The sequence below is a fragment of the Quercus robur genome, chromosome 12 (genome assembly GCF_932294415.1).
Source record: "Quercus robur chromosome 12, dhQueRobu3.1, whole genome shotgun sequence".
Taxonomy (NCBI): Eukaryota; Viridiplantae; Streptophyta; class Magnoliopsida; order Fagales; family Fagaceae; genus Quercus; species Quercus robur.
The window spans coordinates 3,855,137-3,869,842 of NC_065545.1; the positions used below are offsets into that span (position 1 = coordinate 3,855,137).

Genomic DNA, 14,706 nt, shown 5'->3' on the forward strand with positions numbered 1-14,706 from the left:
CTCAAAGGGTTTGGATTATTATTATTGGTCATTTGCTTCTTGGTTTTGTTTTTGGATCTGTCAATCAGGTAAATTAACCTTGATCTCTATCTCCATTCATCATCATACGAAAAAAAAAAAAAAAAAAAAAAAAACCCTTGTTTTGATGTCTAATTATTTATATTTGCATGTTTAAGTGAACGTCCTTTTTTTTCCTTTTTTTTTTTTCTTTTTTTGGTACTTTTAAAGGCTGTTTTTAATTAATAACTAAAAGAAATCATTGATAAATTTTTTTTTTTTTTTAAACACTGTTTAACCCACGCGGTTTTCTTCTTGTTTACGTTTGTAATCCATGTGAATGATTTTGTTTTACTTTCGGGGTTTACTATGAATATTTGAGAAGAGAGTATCATTTTATCATATTCTAATAGTAGTTAAGAATTTTTTTATTTTAGACATATCAAGATTGACTTACTTTTTTTCTTTTTTGCAAAGGCGTAAAAACTTAATGTAAATATTTTTTTTAACATAAGAAAATCAAATATTAAATCAAAATTACAAACATTTTTCATGTATAATCAATAAATAATTATAATATAGATGTGTGTGTTATTATTTGAATTTAATTATATATAGCTTGGCCCCTATGAAATAATTTTTTGACTCCGCCACTACTAGGCTATGTATAATTTCTTTTGTTCTTGCCGCGTTCTTCTATAATTTCTGAATACAATAAAAATTCGAACTCGATTACAACGCGATTGTGCAAAGTTTAGGGATGAATTGTCTCGATCTCCTTTTCAGAATCATCATATTTGAATTTAGCTTACAGTCACTTTATGCTTTACATTTTACTAAAACTCACCACCCAAAACCATATTGATTTATCCATGGTCCCAAAGAAGTTCCCAGAGATAGCAAAAGGCAGTCTCAATGTGTCATTCCCAAGTGTGCAACTACAAATTCAAGATAAACATGTAAGTCACTCAAGTAACTTTATTTTTATCTTTTTCTTATATGGTACCTCTGTTTCTACAATTAATGAGACATATTCTTTTTTGCAGGTGGTTATGGATAATGGCATACTACAAGTCACCCTATCAAATCCAGGAGGAATGGTCACTGGGATACAATATCATGGCATTGATAATTTGCTCGAAGTTCGTAACAGCGAAACTGATAGAGGGTAAAACTGTTCAATTTCTCCCAGCTTAAAAATTAAAAAAAAAAAATCAAAATCAAAAACAAAAACAAAAACAAAACAAAAAATCCCAGCAACATCTCTCTTATTTGTTGAAGAACACAATTGTGATACTCAATTAATGGGCTACATAAATACCAAAATTAACATTATTAGAAACAGTAATTGGGAATATGTAACAGTTATTAGTTTTATTATTTATTATGAAAGTAACAGTTATTAGTTAATTCCACCGGCGGCCTTAATATTTTTTTTTAATGGTTTTATATGTTGATAAATTAATCAAACCAGATTAAGGGTATACCGGTAGGAAACAAGAGCAAAATTTTTATAGAAATTTAGCAATAAAAATTTACTATCCCACTTAGGCATGTCCACAGGTCGGTTTGGGTCGGGTTTGTGCCCAACCCGGAACCGACTCGATCACTTCGGGTCTCCTAAACATGGACCAACCGCTGACCTGCCGACGGCAACGGTTTGGGTGGTCTATCGTCAAAGTTTTTTGGTCGAGCTCAGACTGTGTGAATTGCGCCAGATTTTTGCCGAAATCTGCTTATTTTTGCTAGATATGACTGGATTTCAAAGAGATCTTGGCTGATCTCAACGAGATTAGGCCGAATTTGAAGAGATCTTGGCAAATCTCAACAAGATCAGGCTCGATCTCGAAGAGATCCAGCGAGATCTCGACAAGATCTCGATGGATCTTGAAGAGATCAAGCGAGATCTCGAAGAGATCAGGCCAGATCTCGATGAGATCTCGCCGGATCTCGACAAATCGGACAAAATCATACTGGCAAACTACTTTAATCGACAGAGAAAGCTATTTCTAGTGTGTTTCCAGTCGGGTCAGTTGAAATCGGTTTTCTATGCTCTAACCCGTCAACCGACCCGCCAATCTCGAATTTTGGGATCGGAGAAATTAGACATGTTTATATCAAAAAAAGGATAAAATAAAATAAATTAGACACATGAGAAAGTTGTGAAATATAAAGTGGCATGGAAAACAAAAAGTGAGAAGATAAATTAGACACACGAGAAAGTTGTGAAATATAAAGTGGCATGGAAAACAAAAAGTGAGAAGATTTATACTCCTATTTTAGCAAATTGTATATTGAAAAAGGATGCATCAGCTACCAATTAGGGATGCAATTTCCAAATGAACTTACTGAAATTAATTTTCTCATTTCTTTTAATTAATCATGTAGATACTATGATATGGTATGGAACAACTACAGAAGTAAGGGAACCGAGGGTAACCTTGACAGGTATGTTTCCCAGCCCTCACTATTTCTACATATTTGAACATTAAATTTCCTGAGCTTATGATTATTCAAACGTGAGTACTTGTTACTTGTTAGTACCTTTACTTGATCCTTACATACCTGCAACTTAAATTTTTATAGGTGAAAATACACTTTTGATCCCTACATTTAGGCCGATTCTTGATTTGGTCCCTAAATTGATTTAACTCCTAAGTTAGTCTCTGATTTTAGAAAATCGTTTTTATTTTGATCCTTATCATTAACCCAATAACAGAAAAATCTGAGGTGGCAAACAGAGTGCTTTGTTGGCATGTTATATGCTAACGTGGCTAATAAAATAATAATAATAAAATTATACTTAGCATTTTAAATGCCATGTCAGCATTTAAATTAATAAAAAAGCCAGCTTAGAAAAATTAAACTAAATTAAAAAAACAAACTTAAATTTTTTTTTTTTTGAAACCAACTTTAAATCCATTTTTATTAATATTATTATTATCATTTTTACTTTGATTATTTTTTTCATAAGAACTTGTTATTCAATGTTCTTCTTAGATCCAAGAAATAAACCTAGCAACGACATCAAACCCAGAATCAAAGAGAAAACCCAAAATAAAAGAACATGAACATCAAACCCACAAGAAAAAAAAATGAACTTCACCAAATCAAAGAACATGAACAAGAGCAAACACAAGAAAACCCACACAAAAACCCACACAAAACCACTCCCAAACCAAACCATCCAAAGAATAGAAACCCAGCAAAGCACCCAACTGATCCACTCCCAAACCAAACCATAATCAAAGAAATTTTGAATACCACAACAAGTTAATAACTTAAAAAACAAAAAAGAAATTTCAAAATACGAAATTCCCAACAAATGTCAAAACCAAATCTCCAGCAAACCCCAAACCCCAAATGTCCAAAAATTATCACCGATTAGACCAACAACAACAAACCTTGCAATCCCAACCAATGAACCTAGTCGAACCCAGCACCCACCAACATCTCTTTCTTTAACCCCCATTATAGGCGAACAGCTTCAAATCTAGGAGTTGACTTTGGGAGATGGGTTCAGCTGGTGCTTGGTTACAAGGAAGAGTAGAGGTTCGGGTGGAGCGAAGACTTTGAGACTTCTTGAACGTTGTAGTGGAAGAAAACAATACAACGTTGAAGATATAGTAATGCATCTATAGTGGACCACAATTTAAATAATAATATTTCACTTAAATTACAAAATGCACGTTTTAGTATTACCTAAAATTCAATTCAATCTTGTATACGATCAAACCAGTCAAACCCACCAACGATCACCGATCAAAGCCAAAGGAAAGCCCAGATCCTAGCAAACCTAGTCAAACCCAACATCCACCATTTCTTTCTCTAAACCCAAATCCAAAGAGAAAGCCGAAAGAGAGAGAGAGAGATTGAGCTTTAGTAAGTTGAATCTAGTGGATGAGCAATGACCAAAATGTATTTGGTCATATTCGCTGATGTGAATATATATATATATATATATATATTTTGGGTGAACATATATTCAATCTTTAAAACTAAAAAAAGTAAAATTTTTGTTTGTTTTTTATTTTTTTAATTAAAATTAAAATTGAGGAATTAAAAAAATTTTGTTTTAATTTTTTATTAATTTAAATCTGACATGGTATTTAAAAAATGCCAAATAATTTTTTTAATAATATTTTAATGGCCACATCAGTGCCATGTTAGCAAACAAGGCACTCCGTTTGTTACCTCAGATTTTTCTGTTACTGGGTTGATAGTAAGGACCAAAATAAAAACGATTTTCTAAAATCAAGGATTGACCTAGGAGCAAAATCAATTTAGGGACCAAATCGAGAATCGGCCCAAAATGTAGGGACCAAAAGTGCATTTTCACAATTTTTAAATGGTATACATTCACAAAATATATAGAATTATTTGAAAAAAGAGAATGTTTGATGTGAAAGTTGTTATGTGATTGTGTTTGATGATTGAATGATGAGTGGAAACACGAAAGAGAGAGCACACATAAAGGTTTACGTGGTTCGGCACTTCAGCCTAACGGCCTACGTCCACAGTGAAGAAATCCTTAACAGCTACATATTATATTAAACACTTGTGTTACAATGAACCTAGTGTAAAATTTATATACTAGAGAATATATGACTAACCTTAAACTAACTATAGACTAACCTGAGTTTAATATGCTTGTTCTACAAGTATATGGGCCTATAATTAGTTTGGGTCACTTGGTTTATAATATATCTAACATTTGAAATGCCTATTTTACTTGTGATTCATGAGGTATATCAAATTTCCCTTGCTTTGCAACATTCATTTCTTATCAATCGCTGAATTTCATGTAAATTTGAAACTGTTCCAACTTCCAACTATTAGCACTAGCTTTTGTTCATTTTAACTTTTGTTGAATGATTACATGTCATTAAGGTAGTATCTAAACACTTACTAAAAAAAGAAGGTAGTATCTAAACTTTTGCTTTATAGGTTGGAAGGGACAAAAATGGAGGTAGTTGTGAAAAATGAAGAACAAGTAGAGCTGTCCTTCACTAGAATGTGGGATCCCTCACTTAAGGGCAACTTTGTTCCATTGAACATAGACAAAAGGTACTTGTTCACATGAGCACATCTTGTTATATCAAGATTTCAATCAATGACAACAAATTTTTTAATTAGAACGACAAATGTTATGTACAACTATATATTTATTTTCAGGTTCGTGATGCTTCGTGGTTCCTCGGGATTCTACTCCTATGCCATTTATGAACGCTTAGCAAATTGGCCTGCTTTCAGCATGGACACTACTAGGATTGCATTGAAGCTTAGGAAAGACAAGTAAATAAATTTGATCCGTCTTCTTAATTTTTGATAGATATAATAGAATTTCAACTTACAGTATTTGTTCTATGATAATTGCTCTTTATCATCACGTTAAGACATTAATCGGTTTTTGGTGTAGGCAGAGTTCGAACCTCATATCTCTTATTTAACAACAAAAAACTTAACCAATTGAATTAACTAAAACCTACATTTGTCTTCTTTATTAAGGTTTAGATTGCTTGCCTGGAAGAATATTAACATGTCCTTAATTCCCACCAAAAAAATCATTGGCCGTATATATCATTATATTGAGATATTCAAAGGAAAAGATTACACGACTTAACAGTAGAGGTTTTTTAAACTCACAGGTTTAATTATATGGCTATAGCAGACAACATACAAAGATTCATGCCCTTGCCTGAAGACCGGTTACCACCTAGAGGCCAAGCCCTGGCCTACCCAGAAGCAGTACGACTTATCAATCCTGTGGAGCCAGAATTTAAAGGAGAGGTATAGCTTCAACTCTCTACCTCTATGATATCAATAGCAATTCTTTATAACTGTTCAAAGGTTTACGAAAAAGATAAAAACACTTATATTGAAGGGCAAGTTCATTTTTATTTTGATTTGTCACTTAGACATTAGGGGTCTTGACTAGTAGCATAAAATTTTATCTCTTAGCTAATAAAAAAAGGTCCACTAAAAAAAACCTTACAATAAAAGGGAAATTAAATAAAAACGCTCAAAATATTATTCTATTTCAATTTAAGTCTCACATTTTTAATTTTGTCAATCAAAGTTTTAAACCTATGAAACCGTTTCAATTTAGCCTTTGTCCATCTCCATTACTTTGGACATTAATTAATGAAGTATAAACAAAAGAAAATTTGTTAATAAAATTTTGCATTTCACCTAGTCTAAAGGTTCAAATTTAAACCTATTTGATTAATGATGCGAAATTAAGCCAAGTTGATTAAATAACCCATTATAAGTATAAATTCAATTCAAAGTTCATTAAACCATAACAATATATCACAATATAATATAAGTGCAAAAATATAAATATAATACAGTGATTTGTTGAGACAACCAATTAACAATATTAAAGGGAAAAAAAACACACATTGAGAGTTTAGTCACCAACCTCGAGGCAAAATCCACTAATAAAATTTAAGTTGTTACAAATGAAATTAACCATAACTTCTAGCTGCTACCTCACATGGCCACATGTAACTCCAACTTGATTAGACAATTCTATTATGGATTTCAAAAACACGAACTTCCCACTCACAACTTCAAGGACCATCTAAAAGATGATTTCATAGTAGCTTGATTGTGTTCATTTATTTTGACTTTAGCTAGAATGCTAGATCACCAAACAACAGTAACGCCGATCTTCAGATACACTATTTTGTCTCTGATATGTTGGTAAACTGAAAGAGAATTGAAATAGAAATCGTAGATACATGATAGAGGCTCTCAACTTCTTGTTGTTTAGTCAACTCTTATGATCCATTTTATACTTTAACAAGTAGGGCTCGAATTCCAAGTCGAGCCAACTTAATAGTCCATATCAAAATTTAGGATTCACGATTCTTAATCAATCAAGACCCTATTGATGGTTTGTCGAGGCATAGCTCGATCGATCGACTGTGTGTGAGATTCTAGAAATTTCCTTTCTCTTGAGTTGACCTTAGGTCTTCATCTTAGACTTGAATTATAACTCTATGACATACAAGACTGACAATTTATTCACGGTTGATGACACTAAACAACTGTAGATCGAACATAGGTAACTAGCTTCAATTGTTTGGCATATAAGATTTCACTTATATATAAATAAATATATATTTCACTTTCTCACTCTATGTACACATTTTTAACTAAATAAAACTTTTCTGTCTACTCTCTTAATTCATTGTTTGTCAAATTGATTTAGAAAACTAAGTCTTAGGTGAAATTCGGAGTGTGACCATTTTCTGTAGTTTTCCAAAATATTGGATATGGACGGAAGTTTCAAATTGAAACTATTTCATAAGTTTGAGACTTTAATTGACAAAGTTAAGACTTAACCTAAAACACAATATAAATTTTGAAACTTTTTATGTTATTCTGCTTTAAAGTATGTTACTAAGAAAAGAGTTCAACCTATCGATTTGTTATTGTAATTCAACATTAGTTTTCAATTGAAAATATACTTGAATTGGTGTTTCATAAGCATGTTTGGCAACTTTAAAAGCAATTGCATCAGTATGTGTATACAAAAAAAAATGTGTTAAATTTACACATTTAAGCTAGAAAATTACTCACATCAGTCAAGTTAAAAATATGTAAACAATAACCATGTAAATATACTTAGTTACTGTAGCTTTGTATATCATTATTTTAATTTTGTTTTCTCTCACCTCCTCTCTCTATATGAAAATAATAAAAAAAATGAAAAATGATTATTTAAATAAAATAGAAGGTAAAATAAAGAATATTATGAGGATGTTTTAGAAAAGTGATTGTGTAATATATATAAAAAAAGTAGGTTTTATGCTAAAATGAAAAATAAATAAATAAATAAATTTCCCTTGATTTGATCGATTATCGTGCAGGTGGATGACAAGTACGAATACTCAAACGATGCCAAGGATATCCAAGTTCATGGGTGGGTAAGCGCAAACCCACCCGTGGGGTGTTGGCAAATCACACCCAGCTATGAGTTCCGATCTGCTGGACCCTACAAGCAATCCCTTACCTCCCATAACGGTCCCACCAGCCTTTCAGTTAGTGAAAAATAGTTTCAAAATCTTCGTTGCATGTACATTGTGAACTATAAAAAGAAAGTGTGTGATACTCTCTATTTTTTATAATCTTTAACTTTCTCTAAATGGCACAATCTCAGGTATTTCATAGTCCACACTACGCAGGAGAGGATTTGGTAACAGATTTTGGACCTAATGAGCCATGGAAGAAAGTTTACGGTCCCCTTTTTATTTATCTTAATTCTTTGACTAATGGCAAGGGCCCCAATTTGCTCTGGGAGGATGCTAAAAAACAGGTTTCACATCAAACACATGTTGAAATTTGTAGTTTTATTTGGTATAAATTAGATTGTACAACTTTTTTTTTTTAGAAACAAACACACACACAAGGAAGAGGGAAAATGGTTCTAGTACAAAGGCACACCACAACTCTACTAAAAAGTCATAATAACTTTTAAAGGAGGGTGGGGCAAGTTATACTACACACAACACACAACACACTCTCTTAAACAATGTGGGACAATTATCCATTCTTTTTTCTTTTTTTGTTTTGAAAAACAAACACATACAGGGAAAGGGAAACGGGAGATTGTACAACTTTGATGGAGAACAATTAATAAAACAAACTTTTTTTTTTTTTTTTTTTCAGATGATCAATGAAGTTAAAGCTTGGCCCTATGATTTTCCAGCTTCAGTGGACTTTCCATCATCAAATCAACGGGGTAGTGTCACTGGTCGATTACTGGTCCTTGATAGGTACATTTCTATATTTATATTGCATCTTTTCTTATTGGATTTACAAGTAATGTTACAGTCACAAACTATTTTACAACATTTTTACAAATGGTTGATGTGGCTAACTTCTTACTGATTCTCATCTGAATCTACCACTAACATCACTTTTTCATTTACCAATAACCACTTACCATATCAACAGATTGTAAAAAATTTTGAAATTTTTTTGTATCTCTAGCATTTTCCTTGAGTTTATTATTGAAATTTGCTCTCTTCTTGAAAATTAGCAATTTATGATAAATTCAAAATTTTTAAATATGTTTAGCCCATAATGTATGTTTCGCCCTACACACCATTCAATCCTAATTCCTAAGTGTGGTTTTTATTTTTTTAAAGATTAAATTACAAAATGTCTACTTAACGGGTACCCTTAAAGTATTTATTAATGAATCATTTTAGGAAAATTTTGAAAGTAAAATAAACATTTTGTGCTACACTGGTTTTTTTTTTTTTTTTTTTTTTTTAAGTGAAAGATACACCGCATTTAGGAAAGTTAACTTTTCCTATTTAAGTTTAACAACAATTTTAACTATAAGACAACTTACCTACGTACTACCAATTGAGATTTTAATTTTAATGGGGAATTTTTTTTGACAAAAAATTTAATGGGGAATTGAAGTAAACCTTATAGTATAATAATGGGACAAAATGCAATTAACTCATGTTAAATTTAACTGAAGTTTAAACTTTGAGCTTTGTGTAGGTATATTAATAAGAATGTTGTACCTGGAAATGGTTCTTATGTTGGATTGGCACTCCCAGGGGATGTTGGATCTTGGCAAAGAGAATGCAAGGTAATATTAAATTTTTTATTCCATTCTAATTAAAGGTACATATAATGTCGCCAGTATGACTCGTTGGCTCTTCTTTCTTGTTAAAGTTAAACATTAAGACAAGAAAATTTTCTTTTTAATTTTGGACAATTTGGTACCTTATCTTCATAGCTAGGTAGCAAACTTGATTCCTTGAACATGTTATTTCTGATCAGGGTTACCAATTCTGGACCATAGCTAATAAGGATGGCTATTTCAGTATTAATAATGTACGTGCTGGTGAATATAATTTGTATGCATGGGTCCCTGGTGTCATCGGTGATTACAAAAATGTTGCTGTCATTACCATAACATCAGGTCTTGTTTTTCAATTTGTTATGATGCTTTTTTATATTCACATCCTAATATGTTCTTAACTTATTATGCTATAGTGATTTGAAATTGAATATCATGTTAAGCAGGTCGTAGCACTGATGTTGGTAATCTTGTTTATGAGCCTCCAAGAGATGGCCCAACATTGTGGGAAATAGGCATCCCAGATCGCACTGCTGCAGAATTCTATGTTCCCGACCCTAACCTTTTGTATATTAACAAACTTTATGTCAATCAACCTGACTATAGGTTAGTCCATTTAATTGTGATTTTTCATAATCTGTATATAAAATTAGGATGGTTCATGCAAGAGGAATCAGTTGAAATTAGGACCTAAATGCAATTTTAGGAAAAATTTGGTCAAAATAAAACTCTCTCTTAATTTCCCTTGTTTAGCTTGACCTGAGATAATTTTTTTTTTTTTTTTTTAAAAAAAATTAGTGAAAAACAATTCTATCTCTCACCAAGTTAAATTAGGGAAGTTCAAAAATAATTTTCCAATTCATTTAAAGATCGCTACCAAATATAGGAGAATGAGATATTTTTCAAGAAAATACTCTTAAAAATATAATTTATTTTTCCAAAAAATATTAATATGGAAACAAACAGAGGATAGCATCCCATGAATGAATAACCAACCCTTTGAAATGATTTGATATTATTTATGTTAGATATATATTAGAGACATTAACCCATTAGTATAGGCCCAAGCCCATCTTACTTTGTTTGCAAGGTAAGTCTTTTACATGTACTAAAAATTTAGGGTTTAGTATCTTATATTTACCCATCTTATGTTCATTATAACATGGGATTTGTACTACATTCTCATATATTAAATGTGTAGCACTTAAGGGTAAGGGTGAATCATGTAACTCTCTTTTTTTGTATTCTTTATTTTATACTTCCACTACTAAATCTATTATAGCATATAATATTCAACATAATATATCAAAGCAAATATTTGATTAGCATGGTATCGGAGCTAATATTTAACAATTTCCTCTATATATATATATATATATATTATTCTTATATAATCTAGCTATATAAGTTATCATGTTTAATTACATATTACATAATTTCAATGAGAATATGATTACACATTTTTAATTGGCAGGTTTAGACAGTACGGTTTGTGGGAAAGATATGCAGAAATCTATCCTGATAAAGACTTAGTTTACACCATAGGTGTGAGTGATTACACTAAAGATTGGTTCTATGCTCAGGTTACCAGGTGCAGTTTTTTTTTTTTTTTTTTGGCTTGATCAAACTTTTCTTCACATCTTCTCTTTAGCTACGATACTGTTTGAGTTCATTTTAGATCATTTTTTAAACCCCTACCCCCCCCCCCCCCCCCACACACACACACACACAAAAAAAAAAAAAAAAAAAAAAAAGCCTTCAAATTGATGTGAATTTCTATGTACAATTATCCTCCATAATGCTAAAGTTCAGATTATTAGAGTGTAACTATCAACTAGTTCAATATTACAAGCTAGCTTTCTTGCATTCCAGGAAAATAGCCAATAAGGTGTATCAAGGAACTACGTGGCAAATCAAATTTAATCTTCACAATGTGAATCGTATTGCTACTTATAAGTTACGAGTGGCACTGGCATCTGCTGCTCTTTCTGAATTACAGGTATAAAAACTTCATTTTCTGATTATTAGCTTAATGCTAATGCCATGGAGAGAAAGAACATTACTTGTTAATAGCATCGATTTTGAATGCATATTGACACCATTAATTCTAAATGAATTGTATTTGAAGGTTCGGGTGAACGATCCAAAAACAAAACAACCTCTGTTTTCAAGTGGACTAATAGGGGACGACAACGCCATTGCTAGACATGGAATCCATGGGCTCTATTGGCTTTACACTGTGGACATCCCGGGTGGTCAGCTTGTTGAAGGGGATAATACTGTTTTTTTGACACAACCAAGAAGCGTCAGCCCTTTCCAAGGGATTATGTATGATTATATCCGTTTAGAAGGTCCCCCAGGGACATAAAAATTGAGTTCGAATACAAATTGATTAATATTTACCTCTAGAGTTGGGTTTAAGCTACCCCTAATGTAATTTTAAACAATATTACACCACTCAATATTTACCTACAGATTTATGGGAAATGTTTTTGGTTTTTAATTTTAAATTTGTTGATGAAGAAATTCAATCTCCTTTAAGTATGAATGTATGATGAGGTTGGTGTGAAACTACATTTAAACAAAGCTTCAAATTAACCTTGTTTTTGTGTCTAGTTTCGAAAACGTCAAGTAAAACAAATGGGAAGAAAAATTCAATCAAGATAAGGTAGAAGGGAACTGTTGATAATAATAATTATGTATAATATGCAACCCAAGTATTTTGGCAATTTATTGGTGTGCAATAAATAAATCAACTGATTGTAATTATACAAACAAAATAGAGAATTAAGGAACAATGTTGAATTTAGGGCCACTGATGTGTAGACTTAATAAAATTGAACCCGAATCCAATGGAAAATTTTATATATTAGGATACGGATAGAGATTCTGGAACTTGTAAAAAAAAAGTCAACTCATATCACCTCCTGAAACGAAAGGTTTTATGTTTTTGACTGTGTAAATATGTTTTACACTTTCAAAGTCACAATTCACTCAACTCCCACCAAATTTACCAAATCATTTCTAAACAAGAACAAGAAAGAGAGTGCATTGTATAGTGTTTCTAATTGAAGTGTTTCTTAGTTCCTAATTAAATTGTTTCTTAGCTTTCACTGAAATCCACCAGATAGCTGCTTCAATGAAACCACTAGTGAACTCTTATCATCATTGCTCGCGAAAGTATTGTACAATAGTTATTGGCGAGACAGAGAACCAAATGAGACAGAAGGTGAATAGAAAATGCTTTTAATGACATAGAAGAGCTACAATGCTCCTCTATTGTTAGAGGATACTCTCTATCTTTTTTTAAGTGGCTTCTTCAAGATTGGTGAATAAAAAAAAATTAGCTACAATATTGACCATTTTAGATGTGAAAGGTTTTTCATTTATTTAAAATTTTAGCAATCGTAATGACAATTTTAGAGCAAACTCTATTTTGAAGAACCCAATGTGAAAGCTCTAAGTTCCTTGATGTTAGAATATGGTTAAGCAGTTAGGATAAGATTTTGTTGAAATTAACGAGAAAATGTTGTAGAGAATTGCTTAGGGAGAGATAAGGGTTTCTAAAAAAGAAAAAAGAAAAAGAGAAAAGTAACACAAGATAATTATGTGGTTTGGCCAAGGAAACCATGCAAATTGGGATAACGATGACAACAAAATGCTAAATGGTTGTAAAGACTTGAGAAATGGTTACATTAGTGACCAAGGAGAGGCTTTTATGGCCAGAAGATGACTACATTGATGGCTTAAGGGCAAAGGATCACGTATGTTGAAGCACGTGTGAGTGAATTGGCGAATTTCACATATATCATAACCCATAATAAGAGATGAGTCAGTTTGAGTGACTTAGAAGCCTTAAATGTGATTGACTCCAAAATCGAAATCTAAGTGGAAAACAGAGCATGATAGGCCTAGTTGGAAAAAGTCAAATCTAGTTCATGGTCAAAGTCAAAGGGTGTAGCCAACTTAGTCTAGTCAATAGTTGGGTCAATGGTTTGGGTTCAATTAGGCTGTTCAGTCTAAGGTTTGAATTTGATCAATGAGGTCTTGTCATGTGACACATATGTTGAGACTTCTTTCATTTAGACTTTCACCTTATGTTTAATTAGTGTCATATATCACTTTCTTTGAAAGGGAAATATGTACTTGTAAGGGCAGGTTTTGGCTCTTAAGCCTAAAAGATGAATGGGTTAAAGTCCAAAGAGCCCCACATAATGAATTTGTAAAGAGTAGGTTTAAAAGTTTGGCTTCAATGGATCAGGCAACACGTACAGTGGATTAATGATACTAAGAAAGCAAAGAAAGACAAGTTCTAAGCAAGGAAAATCTTCCTCGGCGAAGTCCAAGGAGAATGTTCTTGAATATAGTTCTTTTCGACTTGGATACAATTTTAGTTCTTATTGCTACAGTGTATTCTCTACAGATTTTTTCGATCCTCTCTCCTTGGAGGATCTCTTTCGTTATATAGTTCCCTTTAGATGATTTTGGCCCTCCATTTGTTAATCGTCCAAGCCACTATTTGAGTGCTTGTTCCATCAAACATCTTCCCAAGCCCCTTGTGAGTTGGGGCAACTAAAGTAGCACTGTTTAGGGATCTTCTACATATAAATGCAATCAGGAGGTTTGGTGAGATGCATTAAATGTGATGGCAATCACTATCCCTTTAGTCATGTCAGAGCTAACCCCCTTCCGAATCTCTTTCTTTACAGTATGACCTCCTTTGGTAATGTGCCACTGACGTGACCATATTGTTCGAGCGTGTGACCACCTTGGCGCAATGATGGCCTCCTCGGCCATGGGTAGGACACGTGGCGCAAATATCTTTTTAAATTCTTGTACCCCATAGTACTATTTATTTAACTTCCTCCCAAACAAATGATTTAATGAATTTATTCATTTAACCTTCCACCTAAGCAATATTTATAATAAAGCATCTAATTTTTACTATTTCCTTTTTTATTTTTACTATTTCCTTACTATTTAAATTTTAATAAAACTTTTGGACAACTTTTATATATATATATATATATATATAAGCAAATAAATAATAGTATTGTGCACCATAAATGGCTTGATTCTAACTAGTGGGCCTTTCA

At 32.2% G+C, this 14,706-nt stretch overlaps 1 protein-coding gene across 1 annotated transcript; it reads left to right on the plus strand.

Moving 5' to 3' along the window:
* Positions 1–767: 767 nt before the first annotated feature.
* Positions 768–11,978, plus strand: LOC126709098 (uncharacterized). Its single transcript, XM_050409185.1, has 15 exons — positions 768–956; positions 1,044–1,165; positions 2,386–2,445; positions 4,945–5,064; positions 5,173–5,292; positions 5,646–5,787; positions 7,878–8,048; positions 8,168–8,323; positions 8,677–8,783; positions 9,526–9,616; positions 9,811–9,952; positions 10,057–10,216; positions 11,085–11,201; positions 11,483–11,609; positions 11,739–11,978. Exons 1-15 carry the CDS (start codon positions 819–821, stop codon positions 11,976–11,978), a joined length of 2,013 nt encoding a protein of 670 aa, XP_050265142.1. The 5' UTR covers positions 768–818.
* Positions 11,979–14,706: the final 2,728 nt, after the last annotated feature.

Bases quoted from the DNA above. Each gene is read 5' to 3' on its own strand.
- LOC126709098 (XM_050409185.1), top strand. From the start codon at position 819: ATGCTTTACATTTTACTAAAACTCACCACCCAAAACCATATTGATTTA. The intron at 8,784-9,525 runs GTACATTTCTAT...AGCTTTGTGTAG, and splicing joins CGATTACTGGTCCTTGATAG to GTATATTAATAAGAATGTTG. The intron at 9,617-9,810 runs GTAATATTAAAT...ATTTCTGATCAG, and splicing joins CTTGGCAAAGAGAATGCAAG to GGTTACCAATTCTGGACCAT.